The 20415-nt window shown below is 43.0% G+C and overlaps 1 protein-coding gene across 3 annotated transcripts in view; it reads left to right on the top strand.

The window, feature by feature from the left end:
- MTRF1 (mitochondrial translation release factor 1) overlaps positions 1-20415 on the top strand; it is a 44079-nt gene that overhangs the window by 14955 nt on the left and 8709 nt on the right. For all 3 annotated transcript variants that reach the window (XM_080661093.1, XM_080661094.1, XM_080661092.1), the window contains 4 exons: positions 7826-7998; positions 8915-9032; positions 13374-13510; positions 20071-20169. In XM_080661093.1, coding sequence (XP_080517219.1) covers positions 7826-7998; positions 8915-9032; positions 13374-13510; positions 20071-20169 — 527 coding nt within the window. The remainder of the gene's footprint in view (positions 1-7825; positions 7999-8914; positions 9033-13373; positions 13511-20070; positions 20170-20415) is intronic.

Raw genomic sequence — 20415 nt, 5'->3', positions numbered from 1 at the left:
AAGTGGTTTTTGAATTATTAAGTTTATAGTTACACTGAGCATTCATTTAGAAATATCCAGTAAATTGTAAAGTTTTGTAACCAGAGCTTTGGTGAGAGAACAGAATTGAAGAAAGATGTTTGATAGCTGTCAGCACAGAGATAATGTCTGCTACTGAGAAATAGGTGAGGGAGAGTCTATAAAGAGGGACCATCCAGGGCACCAAACCTTGGAGAATGGCCACATTTAGAAATATAGACTAGTTGGCAAAAGAAAAAGAGGAGTCAGATAAGAAGAAAAAGGAGGAGGACAGTATAATATGGAAGCAAGAGAGGAGAGAGTTTCAAGGAGAATCTAATCAGAAACAGCAGCATTATAAAAGAGAATAATGGAAAATGTCATCAGTGACCTCTGAGATATATATTTTGAATCTAATTTTCAGGAATGAGAGGACGAGAACTTAACAATAGGAAGAGATCAGTATCTCAGGTATGTAGAGCAGCCTAAACAATGGTTGGGAAGCCTCTCTTAGATATACTGACTCACTGGCAAAATAAATAAAGATCTTTTTTTTTTTAAAATATATTTTATTGCTTTTTTACAGAGAGGAAGGGAGAGGGATAGAGAGTTAGAAACATCGATGAGAGAGAAACATCGATCAGTTGCCTCCTGCACACCTCCCACTGGGGATGTGCCCACAACCAAGGTACATGCCCTTGACCGGAATCGAACCTGGGACCTTTCAGTCCGCAGGCCGACGCTCTATCCACTGAGCCAAACCAGTTAGGGCAATAAAGATATTTTTTAAAGTAAGACAATGTTTTTCAAAAAAAGCAGACATTTTAAATATTTTACTCATATATCTTTATTTATTTTTTTAAATAAATCTTTATTCAGATTATTACAATTATTTCTCCTTTTTCCCCCCATAGCTCCCCTCCACCCATTTCCCACCCCACCTTCTGCTCTTACCTCCCCCCCACTGTCCTCATCCATAGGTGTATGATTTTTGTCCATTCTCTTCATGAACCCCCCCATACCCCTTTCCCCCTGAGAATTATCAGTCCACTCCCTTTCTATGCCCCTGATTCTATTATATTCACCAGATTATTCTGTTCCTCAGGTTTTTAATTCACTTGATTTTTAGGTTCGCTTGTTGATAGATATGTATTTGTTGTTCATAATTTTTCTCTTTACTTTTTTCTTCTTCCTCTTCTTTAAGAATACCTTTCAGCATTTCATATAATACTGGTTTGGTGGTGATGAACTCCTTCAGCTTTTTCTTATCTGTGAAGCTCTTTATCTGCCCTTCAATTCTGAATGATAGCTTTGCTGGGTAGAGTAATCTTGGTTGTAGGTTCTCGCTATTCATCACATTGAAAATTTCTTGCCACTCCCGTCTGGCCTGCATAGTTTCTGTTGAGAAGTCAGCTGCCAGTCGTATGGGTGCTCCCTTGTAGGTAATTAACTGTTTTTCTCTTGCTGCTTTTAATATTCTCTCTTTGTCTTTTGCTCTTGGCATTTTAATTATGATGTGTCTTGGTGTGGTCCTCTTTGCATTCCTTTTGTTTGGGTTCTGTGGGCTTCCTGGACTTGTAAGTCTATTTCTTTCACCAGGTGGGGGAAGTTTTCGGTCATTATTTCTTCAAATAGGTTTTCAGTATCTTGCTCTCTCTCTTCTTCTGGCACCCCCATAATTCTGATGTTGGTACGCTTGAAGTTGTCCCAGAGTCTTCTTACATTATCTTCAACTTTTTGGATTTTTTTTTTTGCTTTTTGCTTTTTCGGTTGAGTGTTTTTTGCTTCTTTGTATTTCAATTCTTTGACTTGATTCTTGTGTTCCTCTATTCTGTTTCTGGGTCTCTGTATAATATTTTTTATTTCAGTCAGTGTATGTTTAATTTCTAGTTGGTCCTTTTTCTTATCTTCGAGGGTCTCGTTATATTTATCGGCCTTTTCTAGGATATTCTTAAAAAGTCTTATAACCGTGGTTTTGAATTCTATATCCAGTCGTTTGTTTTACTCCATTTCTTTCGTTTGTGATCTGATTCTTTGACCCCACATTTTCACTGATTCCCTGAGTTGGTAAGGTAGATATTTGTGCTAGGTTTCCAATATGGCCCAGTGGGTCTGCTTCCCCAGTTAACCTGAGGTGGACACTCTTGGTGCACCCCTTTGTGGACTGTGTGTACAGCCTTGTTGTAATTAAGTCTTTATTGTTGTTGGTATCACTGGGAAGAATTGACCTCCAGGCCAGTTGGCTGTAAGGATCAGCTGTGTCTATGCTGGGAGAAGTTCGGTGCTGGAGACAGCCTTATAGGATTAGACTTGCCAAATTGCAATAGCTTCTGTGCTCAGCTTGGATGAGGTGGAGTCTCAGTCTTGGCTTCCTGTCAGCCTTGCCCTTGCGTGCATGTGCGCTTTCAGTCCTCCGCCTTCCCCGGCTCCCGAGTCTCCGCCCGAGAGTCCAGACTCCCCCCACAAGAGCATGGGTCCCCAGGGGCTCGCCTGGAACTGGGGTTCACTGCAGTCAGAATTGGGGCTCAGTGCAGTCAGAATCCTCTGACTCCCTTCCACTAGGGAAAGCCTGTGGCAACTTCCGCAGCCTTTGTGCGCACTGGCGTGCGCGCGCATGCACACTTTCAGTCCTCCGCCTTTCCCGGCTCCCGAGTCTCCGCCCGAGAGTCCAGACTCCCCCCACAAGAGCGTGGGTCCCCAGGGGCTCGCCTGGAACTGGGGTTCACTGCAGTCAGAACTGGGGCTCAGTGCAGTCAGGATCCTCTGACTCCCTTCCACTAGGGAAAGCCTGTGGCAACCTCCGCAGCCTTTGTGCGCACTGGCCCGCGTGCGCCTTCTGACTTCTGCCTTTCCCAGCTCGAGTCTCCGCTCGAGAGTCCAGACTCCCCCCGTAAGAGCGTGGGTCCCCAGAGGTTCGCCCGGAACTGGGGTTCAGTGCAGTCAGAACTGGCGTTCAGTGCGGTCGGAGGCTTCCTTCCCCCTTCCGCCAGAGAAAGTCAGCCAGGCTCTCAGCCGCCCTTCCTCTCTGCGCGCACAAAGCCCCTTTGCCGTACCTCCAATTCTCTGTGAGCTTTTCTTTCCTTCTAGTTGTAGAATTTCCACTCAGCCAGCTTTCCTGTGGTTCTGGATGGTGTCCGTTCTGTCTTTTAGTTGTAGTTTTGAAATAGTTGTGCGAGGCAGCAGTTTAGGTGTTTACCTATGCCGCCATCTTGGTTTCTTCTATTTTACTCATATATCTTTAAAATTAAAGACTAGGAATAAACCTCCATTGAAATTATAATTTTTACAAATTGATTTATTTATTGTAATTAGGAGAAGAAAACGATGTGGTTAGAAGAAGACTAAAATAGTCCTAGCTGATTTGGCTCAGTGGATAGAGCATCGGCCCTTGGACTGAAGGGTCCTGGGTTCGATTCCCGGTCAAGGGCCTGTACTTGGTACATCAGTTGCAGGCTCAATCCCTAGCCCCAGTCAGGGGCATGTGCAGGTGCTAACCAATCAATGTTTCTCTCTCTGTCTCTCTCCCCCACCCCCCACATCTACTCTCTAAAAAATCAATGGAAAAAAAGAAAAAAAATCAATAGAAAAATATCCTTGGGTGAGGATTAAAAAAAAAAAGAAGAAAAAGACTAAAATAGAGAAAGGGGGGAAAGCACCTATATTTAAAATATGCATATTAAATGCAATGTGTCCCCCCAAAAAATATGTATACATTTTAACAGCTGATAGCTCAAGTTTTAAAAAATATATATTTTTATTGATTTTAGAGAGGGAGAGAGAGAAACTTCAATGATGAGGATCATTGATAGGCTGCCTCCTGTACGCTCCACAGTGGGGATGGAACCCACAACTCAGGGATGTGCCCTGACTAGGAATGGAACCGTGACCTCCTGGTTCATAGGTCAATGCCCAACCACTGAGCCACACCAACTGGGCGATAGCTCAGTTTTGAAAATGAAATGTATTTCAATAAACACTGCCTTTATATTCAAAGTGTGTATATATTTTTTTGGGGGGGGACCACATATGTATATATATAAATTTAATGTTTAATTAACATAGAGAGGAATTCCACAGATATACACAGCACTAGAAGCTGTGTGAAAAGAAACACTTCCATGCAAAATTTCATATATCAAATGACTTAAAGTCTTGCAGGTTTTGTTTGTTTTTTTGTTTTGTTTTGAGAGAGAGAGAAACATTGATTTGTTATTCCTCTTATTTATGCATTCATTGGTTGATTCTTGTATGTGCCCTGACCGGGAATTGAACCAGCGACCTTTAGGTGCATGGGACAATGCTCAACCAACTGAGCCACACTGGCCAGTGCTCAAATCTTTTTTAAGGGTCAGTATCAGTAAGTATGCCTGCCCATTGCTCTAAAAGGAGATACTATATCTTCCAAGAAAGTGAGCAGTTTGTCCTTTGCTCTAGAGGGAGACATCATCTCCAAAGCTGTTCACTATACAAACACCCTCAAAAAGATTTTCTGGAACAAAAGGGCAGGCAGTGCAGGAACAAAAGTAAGACGTGCAGAAACAGAAGAAACTGATAGAGAATTGTCTCCCAACATCAGTATGAACTCATGAGGTATTTCCTATCTCTGACCACTGAAGAGGCCTAGAAACAATGACCAACCTAGTAAACATCCCTAGCACCCAATTGTGGTCTTGAAATATTCTTTCTCTTTGAAAGGAGAAATAGCTGGTTCCAGTGTGGGGCAGGTATTCAAAATAATCCTGCAATATCTTGTTATATCATTACTAGAGGCCCAGTGCATGTAATTCGTGCATGGGGGAGGGTCCCTCAGCCCAGCCTGCACCCTCTCGCAATTCAGAACTCCTCGGGGGATGTCCATCCCTGTGGGATCGGGCCTAAACTGGCAGTCGGACATCCCTCTTGCAATCCGGGACCGCTGGCTCCTAACTGCTCACCTGCCTGTCTGCCAGACCACCCCTAACCACTCTGCCTGCCTGCCTGATCTCCCCTAACTGTAGCGAGCGCCTGCGAAGGCACATGAGCATTTCTTTAATTATTGTCAGCTGAATCCAGTGGCATCAGCAGAACCACATCCTGGAAACACACCTTGCTAGAGGCAGGAGTGTTGTCAGCTTGACCTTCAGCCCAGGTGCCAGGGTGTGGGTTTCGTTATCTAAATCCAGGAATGACTAGGACTCAAGAATGCACATAATCTCCTTTGTCTTGACCTTTAGTAAAGCTTCCTGGTTTTTGCTGTATAAAATGAACACACTGTATTGGCTCTGGGTCATTGTCTCTCCATCAGAGGACAGCTGTCCCACCCAACCCCAGCTTTTTCCTTCCATCTCTGGGTCTGTCTGTTTCTTTCATTTTCTCAATCTGGGTGAGGGGCTGATGGCCTGCAAACAGCCATCAGCCCCTCACCCAGGCTGGCCAGGCACCACAGTGGGGACCCCCACTCTGAAGGAGGTGTGGCCAGCTTGAAAACAGCCCTCGGCCCCTCACCCAGGCTGGCCACGCCCCCCCCCAGCAGGGACCCTCACCCCATGGGGGCATGGCTGGCCTGCAAACCACCACAGGCCCCTCGCCCAGGCTGCCCCACGCCCCAAGAGAACCCCCACCCAGATCCAGGACACCCTTCAGGGCAAACCAGCTGGCCCTCACCCGTGCACCAGGCCTCTATCTATACTAATAAAAGGGTAATATGCTAATTAGACTGGGAGACCTTCCAGGAGACCTTCCGGATGTTCTTCTGGACAAAGCCATGGTGGTGGGGCTGAGATAGAGGCGGTTAGAGGCCAAGAGGGAGGGCAGTTGTGGGTGATCAGGCCAGGATGGGATGGCAGTTGTGGGTGATCAGGCTGGTGGGGGGGTGGGGCCATTGGGGGTAAGCAGACCAGCAGGGGGGCCAGTTGGGGGTGAGCAGGCCATCAGTGGGGGTCAGTTGGAGGTGATCAGGACAGCGGGGTGGGGGACAGTTTGGAGTGAGCAGGCCAGCAGAGGGACAATTGGGGGTGAGCAGGCCAGTGGGGAGGGAAGGTGAGAGTGAACAGGCCAGCAGTGGGGGCAGTTGGGGGTGAGCAGACCAGTAGGGGAGGCAGTTGGGGGCGAGCACACTGGCACAGGGGGCAGTTGGGGATTATCAGGCGGGTGGGGGGGGCATTTAGGGGCAAGCAGACCGGCGGCGGGGGGCAGCTGGGGGCGAGCAGGCTGGCATGCAGAGTGGTTAGGTGCAATCAGGCAGGCAGGCAGGCTAGTGAGCGGTTAGGAGCCAGCAGTCCCGAATTGCGAAAGGGATGTCCGACTGCTGGTTTAGGCCCGATCCCTGTAAACTGGCAGTAGGACATCCTTCGAGGGGTCCCAGATTGAAGAGGGTGCAGGCTGGGCCTCTAGTACAAATATATATCTATATATATAAATTTCGTGCACCGGGCCTCTAGTACAAATATATATCTATATCTATATCTATACCTATATATCTATATCTATATTTTAAAAGTGAAAAAGAAATGATAGAATTAGACTATCACCATTTTACAATTAAGCATCAAAGGCTGTCAGGACCATAAAAAAAGAGAACCAGAAATTATGTGCTTCTTATAGTCTTACCAAGGAGCTCAAGCTGGTGTCTGATATAGTCCCTGGATCTAGCTGTCCAGTTGCAGACAATACAGAGGGCAACAGCACAGGTTGAATTTCACCAAGAGTATGCAATCAGCCCTAACTGGTTTGGTTCAGTGGATAGAACGTCAGCCTTCGGACTGAAAGGTCCCAGGTTTGATTCCAGTCAAGGGCATGTACCTCGGTTGCAGGCACATCCCAGTAGGAAGTGTGCAGGAGGCAGCTCATCGATGTTTCTCTCTCATTGATGTTTCTAACTCTCTATCCCTCTCCCTTCCTCTCTGTAAAAAATCAATAAAATAAAATAAAAAATTTTTAAACAGTATGCAAAACCAGACTGTAGGAAATTCTACAGGTCACAGCCCAGATTCCTCAACAGATAATTTGTAGGGGGAAAAAAAGAGATGGATGATGAGATTAAGAGATTTAAAAGACGTAATCAAACTTTTTAAAATGGATAAGACTAACTATGGTGCCTAGGGCAGCACATTCAGGTAATATAACTATTATTAAAAAAGGAATAAAACTCAGAATAATGGTTACTCATGAGAAAGGAAGGAGATTGTAATTTTGAAGTGGCATGTGAAAGAGCTTTTAGGATGACTGACAAAGTTCTTTTTCTTGATCTTGTAGTCACTAAGCCATACATTTGGTTCATGTGGTTTTCTATATCTGTATATTATTGCATAAAAAATATTTTTAAAAAACACATTTGATAAGAAACTAGCATTAAGATTCTTTTGTGATAATCTTCCCACTCAACAGATAAGGAAGAGCTACATTTCTATAGATTCTTGAAAATTTGCGAGGACCTATATTATTCATCATTATCAAATTATTATGTAATTGAGCATTCTTTTATGTATGGCACCATATTAGCCTAAGGTGGCATAGGTAGTTCAAGAAGAAAATGTCCTAGCATTTTTTTCTAATAGTATTTTTATAAAAGTAAAACTTGCTTACTATAGAAAATTTAGAAACAAAAAATGTATAAAAAGGAAAATAAAAATCTGTTGTTATTCTGTTCCTCAGAGATAACCATATATAATATTTTGGTGTGTTTCTTTTTATATATTAATACATTTACATTTGGAAAATAATTTTGTACCTACTTTATGTTCTCATCTAAGGAGCTATATTCACATTCAGGCCTTAGATTAAGGACATTTAAGATCTTGATCCTTTTCAAATTAGAAATCATTAATCATTTCTAGATATTTTTTCCTAGGTGGGCTACATCATGCAGCTGCCCGAATTTCTGGTGACAATGTCTATAAGCATTTGAAGTATGAAGGTGGGATTCACCGAGTTCAGCGAATCCCTGAGGTGGGCCTGTCGTCAAGGATGCAGCGTATTCACACAGGAACAATGTCAGTTATTGTCCTTCCTCAACCACATGAGGTAACCTCACCAGGAGGCATTGAAAACTTACTCTTTGTAAATGGTTGTTACACTGAAAAGTCTTAGCTTCTAGGAAATTCAGTGATTTTTCAAGGTTACCTACTGAACTTTATAGTTACTTTTGAGAAATCCTTAACTCCTCCCTAGGTAAAGTTATCCCTCTTATCTCTGACCAAGATGTTTTGTTCTAAAAGTCACTTCTCTACATAAAACAGAATCCACAAAGCTTTTTAAATGTGGCTCAGTGGTTGATTGTCAACCTATAAACCAGGAGGTCATGGTTCGATTCCTGGTCAGGGCACATGCCCGGGTTGATCCCCAGTAGGGGCTGTGTAGGAGGCAGCCAATCAATTCTCTGTCATCATTGATGTTTCTCTCTCTCTTCCTTTTTCTTCCTCTCTGAAATCAATAAAAAGTATATTAAAAAAAAAAAAAGCAGAGTGTCACCTTGTTTGTTCTCAGCTGGGAATGTGCACATGAAGAGCAACGTGAAGTTTTGCTCTTCTGTGCATATCTTCTAATGACTGTGAAAGTGCTGTAATAATTGATTTTGGGGAACAAATAAATTTTAGGAAGTAGGTGAATTTGCAAATACAGAATTGGAATAATAAGTATTAACTTTGTATATAGATACATTATACTTACATATATATTTTATAAATTTTCTATCTAATGTAGCTTTGTGGGATGACATGATGAAACTTGAAAGATTGCATAACTTAATGATCTCATAGCATCTTAAGTCAATATTAAAAAACAGTATCCATTGAAATAGGGAGTTTATTTCACCTCTTAGTCTAATAGCTATGATTTATGACACAAAGCAATACAGTTTATTTGAAAATTTTTGGAATAAATTTAGTATTAAAGTATTTGTTGAGTGTAGAATTTACTTATGTTACACTTTTTGTTCTAGGTAGATGTGAAAGTGGACCCTAAGGATTTGCGAATAGATACATTTCGAGCCAAAGGAGCTGGAGGCCAGCATGTTAATACAACTGATAGTGCTGTCAGACTTGTCCATGTCCCCACAGGTAAGCAAGTCTTTTAGCTCTTGTACGTTAATCTTCTTTCATGTCTTATAAAACTAGCATTTAGAAGGAAACAGTCATGTGTGAGTGTTTGGTTCCTTACAAAAACTCTTTAAAGGTGACATTGGGGTTATACGTCTGAGGTTCCCAATGTGTTCATATTTCTCTTCTGTTTGGAAAAGATACCTCTCTCAAAGGAGACAGAGAGTGAGTGGACCTATTCAGGGAAGCTGTCTAAGTATGCTACACAGGGGTAAACAGCCAGACGTACCCTAGCCTAAAAACAAACTTGCAAGTAGTATTGGACGTGCCATTGTGATTTTGTCACCGTGTAGACTGACTGCTAGCTTCATTAGGCTCTGCTGCATGAACGTGGTTACTTTGAATACTGGTAATTTTGTTATACTACGAGGTAATTTTGCAGTCCTTAATGTGATTTTAAAGATTTCTATCATTTTTCACGTTTTTAAACTTTTTAAATACTTAAATTTCTTTTCTTTTTAAACTCAATTTTACATTACATGTATATGGTTTTAAAAGTCCAATAGATAGCCTGGCAGGTGTGGCTAAGTAGTTTGAGTGTCAACCTATGAATCAGGAGGTCATGGTTCCATTCCTGGTCAGGGCACATGCCCCAGTTTCAGGCTGGATCCCCAGTAGGGGCTGTGCAGGAGGCAGCCAATCAATGATTCTCTCTCATCATTGATATTTCTATTTCTCTCTCCCTCTCCCTTCTTCTCTGAAATCAGTATTTTTTTAAATATTGGTTTTAAAAACAAAAAATAGTCCATTGATAAAGTCCTATAACAAAAAATTGCAGCTCCCTGGACCTTTTCTTCCTCCCCCTCCTTCCTTCCTTGACCCTAAATTTACTCAGAGGCAATCACTTTAAACTCTTTTAGCTATTTTTTTCTGGTAATTATCAGTGTTTCTAATTAATAGGCAGATCTGATTAAGTATAAGAGTATATATTCACTACTTAATGTAGTAGATGAGTATTTTGGCAAAATTAATCTTCCACTGTTTTTATATAAGAAGCAGGTAAATAGTGTTCACTACTGAGACAAGTAATATACTATGATTTCATTTTCTAAAGTTAATAATTACTTCATTGTTTTTATTTGCATAGTTTTCTTTGACTCTTAAGTCTTCCTGCATCTTCCAAAAGCTGTAAGATGAAATTAATCCAGTTTTCTACAAGGCTAATGCTTTTTTAAAAAAATATGTTTTTATTGACTTTAAAGAGAGGAAGGGAAAGGGAGAGAGAGATAGAAATATCTATTGGCTGCCTCCTGCATACCCCCTAGTGGGGTTTTCAAGCTTACAACCTAAACTTATGCCCTGACTGGGAATCAAACTGTGACCTCCTGGTTCATAGATTGACTCCAACCACTGAGCAATATCGGTTGGGCTGCAATTCAGTTTCAAAGAGGTTAAAAAAAAAATTAATGGGCTTTTTAGAATAAAAATACGGAATTTTATTCTCATTTATAGTTGAAAATCTTTTAAATAATACATGTAGTTATTCAGCAGATAGATAGATAGATAGATAGATAGATAGATAGATAGATAGATTTTTTAAAACCCTAACCTGAGGATATGTTTTCATTGATTTTAGAGAGAGTAAGATAGGGAGAGAGTGTGAGAAAGAAACATTGATCGGTTGCCTCTCATATGCACCCTGACTGGGGATCAAGCCTGCAACCTACATATGTGCCCTGACCAGGAATCAAACCCACAACCTTTTGGTGTATGGAATGACACTCCAACCAAGCCACCTGGCCATGGCTCAGCAAATATATATTACATACTATTTGGTACTACTACTACCTACAATTTTGGAATTTCTTATAGAGCACTGAAACAACACTGAGAAAACTTTTTTCCAAAAACCCTTCTATAGTTTTTTTTTTTTTTTAAATAAACCCAGCACCCTATTTCAATAGCTCTTCTATCATGCAACATATCTTTTCACCCCCTAAATCCTCTATTCTTGAGGGAGTATTTATGAATAAACACTCCTGTATAGAAGTTATTAAATATATATAATCACAATATTTCCTTGGGAATTACTGAGCTCTTACGAGTTTTAAGCTATATAAGTTCTAGCCTTAGCCACTGGATAGGAATAGTGCAAATGTCTAAGCAAAAATCAATACCGGTCAGCTGATGAGATTAATTTGAAAGAAAGCTTATGATTAGCCATCATGACATGGACATTTTCATATTCTTTTGGGTGGTGGGGGGAAAAAAGCCAGATTTAATACAGTTCCAGGCAAATGCCTGGGAGATGGAAGCCAGTTGGAACCCCAGCCCAAACATGTGGCTGCAATGAAGCAGTCAAGAAGTAAGTTTAAACTAAAAGAAGTGAAACCTAGGTGTCCTTCTTAAAGTATTAGCAAGTGTAGATTGTGGCTTGTTTAGACAAGGTGGAAACATAGTGTCACAGATCCTTGTGGGTTAGGGATCCAGAATCAAGGTCCTTCTGCCCAGAATCAAGGTTGCTCATGCCAATAGAAGGACACAGAGTTTGGTAAAGCAGAGCAGAAATTTTATTCTCTGATCAAGGCATGGAGGAATGTAAGCTCATCTTCAAAAAGCACTTTCCTGGGTACTCTCCCCATGTGGGAGTCTGTGCTGTGAGATTCTTTCCTCTTCCCCACGTGGGAGTCTATACTTGTTCTTCAATAAATTTTCACCTTTGCTATATATAAAAAAAAAAGCACCTTCTTGCCCTGGTGAAATAATTAGTTAATTTTAAAGGACCAGCGTAAGACTTAAGAGACATGTAAAAAACCTAGAGGACCAAATTTCTTCCAGGAGGTACACATTCCGTAGGATGGGGAGGACATGCGCAGTTATCATCTTCCTTCTGCACACAGTCCAAAATGTGTCTGGCAGAATATCTCCCTATACCCCTCCACCCCTGTGGTGATTTTAGTATGTTAATTAGTCATAGTTCATCTGAAGTTCACTTTTCTTTCATCCTAGTGGCATTTTCCAGCTTAAACCTGTGGTCCTTGAGTCTCTTATCTGGTTTCTACCCACTGGCTTAGCACAGTGTGGAATTTGCACCCTTTCTTAATGAGTTCAGCCTGTTTTTGTCAGGGACAATGTTAGAGAATAAGAGAAGACAAGAAGATAAAGTCAGTAGCAGTTTCAGGATTAACTAATAATGTGGTGGCACAACCCTGTGACAGTAGTTTTGAGAGTAGAATTTTATACACATTTTAAAAATCTGCAAAATAGTTACCACCCTATCAGTGCAGCTGGCCCCCTGTTATATATGTACCTGGAGCAGAATTGGACACACATCTTCAAAGTGATAGCTACAAAATTAAGAACAGCAGCCCAAAGCTTCAAGGATCACCATTCCAGGGCTCGATTTGGGCTAGTTACTAGACTCCACAGTGGGTCAAACCCACCCAAATTTGGAAGTTGGCTAACCAAAATGTGTATTTAGATCTGTTGATCAGTTGTCTTTAGAACCAAGACAACTGAGAAACATTCGCTATAAACTCTTCCTTTGAATTTGAGCCCTGGCCAGTTTTGCTCAGTGGAGAGTGTCAGCCTGTGGACCAAAGGGTCCCGGCTTTGATTTCAGTCAAGGGCACGTAGCTTGGTTGCAGGCTCTTCCCCGGCCCAGGCCCTGGTGGGGCGCATGCAGGAGGCAACCAATCAGTGTTTCTCACATCGATTTTCTCTCTGTCTTTCCCTTTCTCTTCCACTCTCTAAAAAATCAATGGAAAAATATCCTTGGGTGAGAATTAACCAAAAAAAGAAAGAAAGAGTTTGAATAGTTTCTTTCCATTGGTTTCTATATATAAAGTCCTTTTTTTAAAACATCAGCTCTTGTATATATTTGTGATTTAAAGGGGAAAAGCTGACTTCTCAAATAGGACAGAGAATGGAGCAGCACTATATTGGGGGTGACAGTATTTTGCATTTTATTGAGCTACAAAAGTCTCTGGATGAGCTGGGATGGAGAGGCAGAGCTCTGGGAATGAAAGTATGTGTAACCATCTGCAGATGCGACTGCTTTCAGTCTTCTCATTGGAAGTATCTCATTTAGGTATCAGAATCTAGCCATCTATCACTATTACCATCAGAACAAGTGTAAGTTCTGAAGTATGCTAAATCTAAAAAATAAGAAATAATAAAAAGTACTTAATCCTTTGTGATCTTTTCCTGATTAACCTGGGGGAACTTTAAAATATTCCTTAAGTCTGTCTCTTCTTCACCACCGACCCCCAGTTGTATTGAACTATAACTGACACCTCACTTCTATCTCAATTTGTCTTATGGAGGCTACAATTTTTACCTTTAATCCCTGTTATTTTTCAGGGCTTGTAGTAGAATGCCAACAAGAACGATCACAGATAAAAAATAAAGAAATAGCTTTGCGTGTGTTGAGAGCTAGACTTTACCAGCAGATGATTGAGAAAGACAAGTGTCAACAACAAAGTGCTAGAAAACTACAGGTAAGATTTATTTGGTATAATCTATCTCTATAATAAAGAGTCAGGATGTAATGACAGATCATGACCAAAGGCTGACCATCTGGAAGTCAGCGCTGGGTGACCCAGCAGTGACTGCTGAGGGGGCTTTGAATCAGGCCCGGAAAGAGACCTGAAGAGAGAAGCAGGGGCTGATCTGTAGCGTCTGAGGCAGGTTTGACCAGCACTTGCCTCTCTCTTTCCCTCAGAGCCTGGCCAGCAGCCCTGCATCCATTTCTCTCCAGGCCTCCACGGGGGCTGCTGATCAGCCCTGCCTTTCTGATCAGGCCCCATTGATAGGCCCAGAGACACTGACTGGCATAGAAACCAGCCAATCAGAACACCAATCTGGAAGTCAGTCCTGCAGTCAGCTGGGTTGCCATGGGGACCCAGCCCTGACTACTGAGGCTGCAGGCCGGGTGACCCAGCAGTGACTGTTGAGGGGGCTGCGAAACAGGCTTGGAAAGAGACCTGAAGAGAGAAGCAGGGGCTGATCTGTAGCATCTGTGGCAGCTTTTGACCAGCACTTGCCTCTCTCTTTCCCTCGGAGCCTGGCCAGCAGCCCTGCCTCCATTTCTCTTTGAGCCTCCACTGGGGCTGCTTATCAGCCCTGCCTTTCTGATTAGGCCCTGTTGATAGGCCCACAGACACTGACTGGCATAAAAACTGGCCAATCAGCCGAAACCGGTTTGGCTCAGTGGATAGAGCGTCGGCCTGCAGACTGAAGGGTCCCGGGTTCGATTCCGGTCAAGGGCATGTACCTTGGTTGCGGGCACATCCCCAGTGGGAGGTGTGCAGGAGGCAGCTGATCGATGTTTCTCTCTCATCGATGTTTCTAGCTTTCTATCCCTCTCCCTTCCTCTCTGCGAAATATCAATAAAATATATTTTAAAAAAAAAAAAATTTAAAAAAAAAAAAAAAACTGGCCAATCAGAACCAAATCTGGGTCAACTGTGAGGAGGCAGTGGCTGCCTAGGAGACAGAGCTTTTGACGCTGACTGACATAGAAACTGACCAATCAGAACCAAATCTGGGTCAACTGTGAGGAGCCAATGGCTGCCTAGGAGGTGGAGCTTTTGACGCTGACTGGCATAGAAACTGACCAATTAGAACCAAATTGGCCAGCAGAGGAGGGCAGTAGGGGGTGAGATCAGGCTGGCAGGGGAGGTCTGTTGGGGGCAACCAGGCCAGCACGGGGAGGGCAGTTAGGGACAAGATCAGGCCAGCAGGGGAGGACAGTTGGGGGCAACCAGGCCAGCAAGGAGAGGGCAGTTGGGGGCAAGATCAGACCAGCAGGGTAGGGCTATTGGGGGCAAGATCAGGTCAGCAGGGGAGGGCCATTGGGGGCGAGATCAGGCCGGCAGGGGAGGGCCCTTGGGGGCAAGATCAGGCCGGCAGGGGAGGGCAGTTGGGGGCAACCAGGCTGGCAGGGGAGGGCAGTTGGGGGCGAGATCAGGCCGGCAAGGGAGGGCAGTTAGGGGTGATCAGGCAGGCAGAAGCAGTTAGGGGCGATCAGGCAGGCAGGCAGGTGAACTGTTAGGAGCCAGCGGTCCCAGACTGCGAGAGGGATGCCCGACTGCCAGTTTAGGCCCCATCCCGATCGGGCCTAAACCGGCAGTCAGACATCCCCCAAGGGGTCCCCAATTGGAGAGGGTGCAGGCTGGGCTGAGGGAACCGCCCCCTCCGTGCACGAATTTCATGCACTGGGCCACTAGTCTATAATAATAAAAGCGTAATATGCTAATTTGACTGGACGTCCTTCCAGACGACCTTCCAGATGAAGCCAGGGCTGTGAGGGAAGCCCAGGTCCTGGGTGCCAGAGGGAAGCTGGTGCCGGCAGCCAGGGGGAAGGCCTACTCTTGCACGAATTTTGTGCATTGGGCCTCTAGTATATATATAAAAGCCTAAGTGACCATTACGACCGGTTAACTGAAAGACCGGTCAACCGGTTGCTATGACACACACTGACCACCAGGGGACAGATGCTCAATGCAGGAGCTGCCCCCTGGTGGTCAGTGCGCTCCCACAGCCAACCTCCCGTGGTCCCTCACGCTGGCTGGCCGGCCCCAATTGGCCCTGATTGATGGCCAGGCCAAGGGACCCCACCCATGCACAAATTCATGCACCAGGCTTCTAGTAATTTAATACCTCTTTACAAAAAGTCATTTTATGTAGAAAATGTAGTATTTATTTTTGATCGAATGGAAATACCTTAGAGCATAGAGAACCATGCTAATTTGTAAATAAACAATAATTTAAATGCATTTGAATTGACAGATTATGAGCAAAATTGGACATGCCAGCTTGCAAATGAGTAGATGACATATGAATAAACTTAAAATTATTTCCCAGTTGTTTCTCTCCAGTGTTTACATCATAACTGTTGAAAGGAAATCACTATAAAAGACAAAGTAATTCTCTGGAAATTTAAGAGATTTTTAGATTTTTTTAAATCTAAAAACCTAGGCTTTCATTATAACTATGTAAGATAAAAAATAAATGGCACTGCAAAAAACTGATAACAGTGATTGCTAGAAGGAGTTTGGGGACAAGGAGTAGAATATTTATTTTTCATTATATACCCTTTTGGAATTTTGTACTGTATACATGTACAGTATTATTTATTCAAATATATAAATAGATAAGTTCTAAGCAAAATTAATAAATGTCATTGTTTTAGGTAAACAAAGTGTTGTATGGTTTTAAATTTCAAAAGTAGTTTGTTTTTGAGGGAGGGTGGAAGAGAAAGTGGAATCTAGAAATAACTATACTTAGATCGGTATGCAACAGTAAATTTGGAAGATTTTGTAGCTTTATAGGATAATCAGTTGCATAAAACTAAACATTATTCTTTTGGCTTAGATGTCCTAGTCTTTTCACACTTTTGCCCTTCTAGTTTTCCTTGCCTACATTTTAATTTGCAAGTAGTTAAAGCAACAGGATAAATAATATATTAATCTTCTATTAGTGATAACCCCAGATAGGAATGCTCATTTACAAAGCATTACTTCTTGGCAAAGAAGTGATACCATAAATATTGTGAAATCTGCCACATTTGATTTAATAAGACACATTGCAATTTACTTGCTATATGACATTTTGGCACTAGAGGTGTCACATAATAATTTTTAAAATAAGTATTCAAGATTGGCCTTATCCAATGGAGTCCCACCCCAGCCCACAGTGCCTACTTCTCTATACGTGTAATCCCTACTTCCCCATGTAATCTTTGTCCTACCCTATATAAGCAGCTTATTAGGGGCTGCAGAGCAGATTTTTGTGGATGACCTGCTGCTCTCCCATACTGCCGGCAGTATTGGAATAAATGCTCATATATGATTTAAAAATAAAAAGATTGGCCTTATGCAAACTGTGTCTTCTTCAGTCATCTGATTTAAGAAGCCAGAAAAGACCTCCATGCTTCCCAATTAACTTGTCCATCTGTTTGAAATTTCTTAGTATTTCTAATGCTTAGAGTTTTTTGTCAGCTAGTAGCTTTTATATGGAAGGTATCGTGCCAGGTTCTCAACCCTGGCTCCACTTATCACCTAAAAAGCTTGCAGCCCTCTAAAATCAATAAGAAAACATTTTTTAAAAAGAGTTTTGCAGATACCTAGGCCTCACTCTCTGAGATTCTCATGTAATTGATTTGGGTGGGGTCCTCGGCATTAAGGTAGTCGTTTCCAAACCTGGCTGGTTACAGAATGATGGCCTAGGGCAGTGGTCAGCAAACTGCGGCTCACGAGCCAAACTCATTATGACTAATGAGTTTGCCGACCACTGGTCTAGGGAATGTTTTTTAAAATGCACAATCCCTGGTCTGGGCGGCATGGCTCAGTGGTTGAATATCGACCTATGAACCAGGAGGTCATAGTTCAGTTCCCGGACAGGGCACATTTCCAGGTTACGTGCTGGATCTCCCGGTGCGGGAGACAGCTGATCAGTGATTCTCTCTCATCACTGATGTTTTTATCACTCTCTTCCTTTCTCCCCTCTTCTCTGAAATCAATAAAAAAATTTAAAAAATAATAATAAAATAAAATGCACAATCCCTGATTGGGCTTTGGAAGCTATCATTTAAAAAACTCGCCTGATGATCAGCCATATTTATATTATACTAGAGGCCCGGTGCACAAAATTCATGCGTGGGTACGGTCCCTAGGCCTGGCCTGCAATCAGGGCCATCTTCCTCAGCTGCCCGCAGCCAGCTCCTCCCCCACTGCCACCCACCCCCGGTTCCCCGTTCGCCATCAGGTGATCAGTGTCTGATGGCCAGGGGAAGGGACCAAGAGGTCGTCTGTTCCCGCCCATTCACCGGCCCCACCCCTGCTGTGGGTCGCCCTCTGTGTGGGGGGAGACTGGTGGGGCGGGGCCTTGGCCTGGCCCCACCTGCGTCCCCTGCCACCCACCCTCAGTTCCCCATTCACTATCAGGCGATCAGAGCCTGCTAGCTGGGGAAAGAGACCGAGAGGTGGTCAGTGCACCTCATAGTTACTGGTCCAGCTGTCGTTCTTATCATTCCACCATTAGGGTCAATTTGCATATTACCTTTTATTATATAGAACTAGAGGCCTGGTACCCGAAATTCGTGCACTCAGGGAGGGGTCTCTCAGCCCCCTCTCACAGTCCAGGAGCCCTTGGGGGATATCTGACTGATGGCTCCCCACGGGGAGTGGGCCTAAGCCAGCAGTCGGACATCCTTAGCGCTGCCATGGAGACGGGAGAGGCTCCTGCCACCGCCGCTGCATGCACCAGCCATGAGCCAGGCTTCTGGCTGAGCAGTGCTCCCCCTGTGGGAGTGCACTGACCACCGGGAGCAGCTCCTGCATTGAGCATCTGCTCCCTGGTGGTCAGTGCGCGTCATAGCAACTGGTTGTTCCACCGTTCAGTCAATTTGCATGTTAGCCTTTTATTATATAGGACTAGAGTCCCAGTGCACGAAAATTCGTGCACTCAGTGGGGGGTCCCTCAGCCTGACCTGCTTCCTCTTGCAGTCTGGGAGCCTCAAGGGATGTCCAACTGACAGCTTAGGCCCACTCTGTGGAAGGCAACTGGTTTGGCTGATCAGGGGACGGCACCAGCCATCGAGCAGCCAGCCCTGCCCCTCATCGCCCCACCACCGCAGCTGGTTGCCGCCACCCCCCGATCACTGTCCCCTCCCTCTGCCCGCTGTCACATGCCTTGGCTGGCCTGGCACTGCCTGCTCGCTGGCCCTGCCTGCTTGCTGGCCCTGCCCCTCGTCGACTGGTCATTCCTCCATTTGGTTCATTTGCATATTACGCTTTTATTATATAGGATGTTTCTTTTTTAATATACTTTTATTGATTTCAGAGAGGAAGGGGTAAGGAAAGAGAGATAGAAACATCAATGATGAGAGAGAATCATTGTTCGGCTGCCTCCTGTACACCCCACACTGGTGATTGAGCCGGCAACCTGGGCATGTGCCCTGACCAAGAATTGAACCATGACCTCCTGGTTCATAGGTCGATGCTCAACCGCTGAGCCACACTGGCAAGGGTATATTATATGCTTTAGAAAATAAGTTATAGAAATGTCTTTTTTTAATCTTAAAAAGTGGAGTGAGAGTATTGTGTGTATCGTATGCTGGGGAGGTAAGAGAGGTGCACAGACTAAGAAGAATACAAATAACCATAGCATAAGGCAAACTTTGGTATGTGATGATTTCAAGTGTTTGGAGTTTTGAAGGAGGCAGATAACATATTTCAGTTGTTGGGAATAGGACTGGCAGAGATGGCAGGAGTGTCAGGGAAGGGCATCCTTTGAGATGACATTTTAGCAGAGTTCACAGGCACACATAATGGTGATATGGTATAATAAATAGCATTATAGAGGTACACATCATTTTCAGAAATAACATGGGGAGAGTTGGCCACATTATGAAGTACCTTAAATTCTGTAATGAGTTGTCTGCTTAGTAGATAAGGAACCAAATAAGAAAATTGATCAGAGAACTGTGCTTTGGGAAGACTAAGCAGGGTAACACAATGTAAGTGGAGTACTGGAAGATTAACCAGGAGATTTTACAGGAAGTAATGAGCTCTTAGATGATAGATAGTAGGTGGAAAGGGCAGGATATAATAAGAGACCCTTGAAACCATTGGAAGTGGGCAGTTAGAGAATGAGTGGTTTTAGTGTCTATATCAAAGCCTGGCAGAATAATCTCCCATGAAATGTTTGTTACATTGTAGGATGTCAGAGTTTTCTACTTGGATAAAAGGGAATATTGTGGTATCATTTGTAGAAACTAGGAGAAAGAACTGATTGGAGTGGAAAGATAATTTGATTTTATGTATATGGAATTTGAAGTATCAAAGAGACATAAATTCTTGTTCCATAACTAAGTTTTAAAACTTGTAGTCTTAAACATTAAGTTCTGCCCATTCTTGCTCTTTGCCACTGTGTATATATAATTTTAGAAAATATTTAAGCTGTTAAAATAGGAAAGTAATTTACAAGTAATTTTTTTCATTGTAATAGAGGTAATTTTAAAGTTTAAATATGAATTGCTTTTTATTATGGCACAGGTGGGAACAAGAGCCCAGTCAGAGAGAATTCGGACATATAATTTCACCCAGGACAGAGTCACTGACCACAGGATAGCATATGAAGTTCGTGACATTAAGGTAATAACACTGAGTATACTTTATGTACCTTTGACTTTTGAAGAAAGTATAGTCAAATTCTAGAGAGTAATGTCTAAAATATCAGCAAATAATTTTAAATCATTAAATCAATTTATGTTAGTACCTTAAAATTTGCAAACATTTTTATTAGTTTACTGGTAAGAAACATGGTCTTTATGCCAGTTTGGAACAACTAATAAGTTCTAATTTCTTTGTTATACAGCCACAATGTATTAATATATATTT

This window comes from Plecotus auritus (genome assembly GCF_963455305.1).
Source record: "Plecotus auritus genome assembly, chromosome: 3".
In the NCBI taxonomy this organism is placed as follows: Eukaryota; Metazoa; Chordata; class Mammalia; order Chiroptera; family Vespertilionidae; genus Plecotus; species Plecotus auritus.
This window is presented reverse-complemented; position numbering and strand designations above follow the sequence as displayed.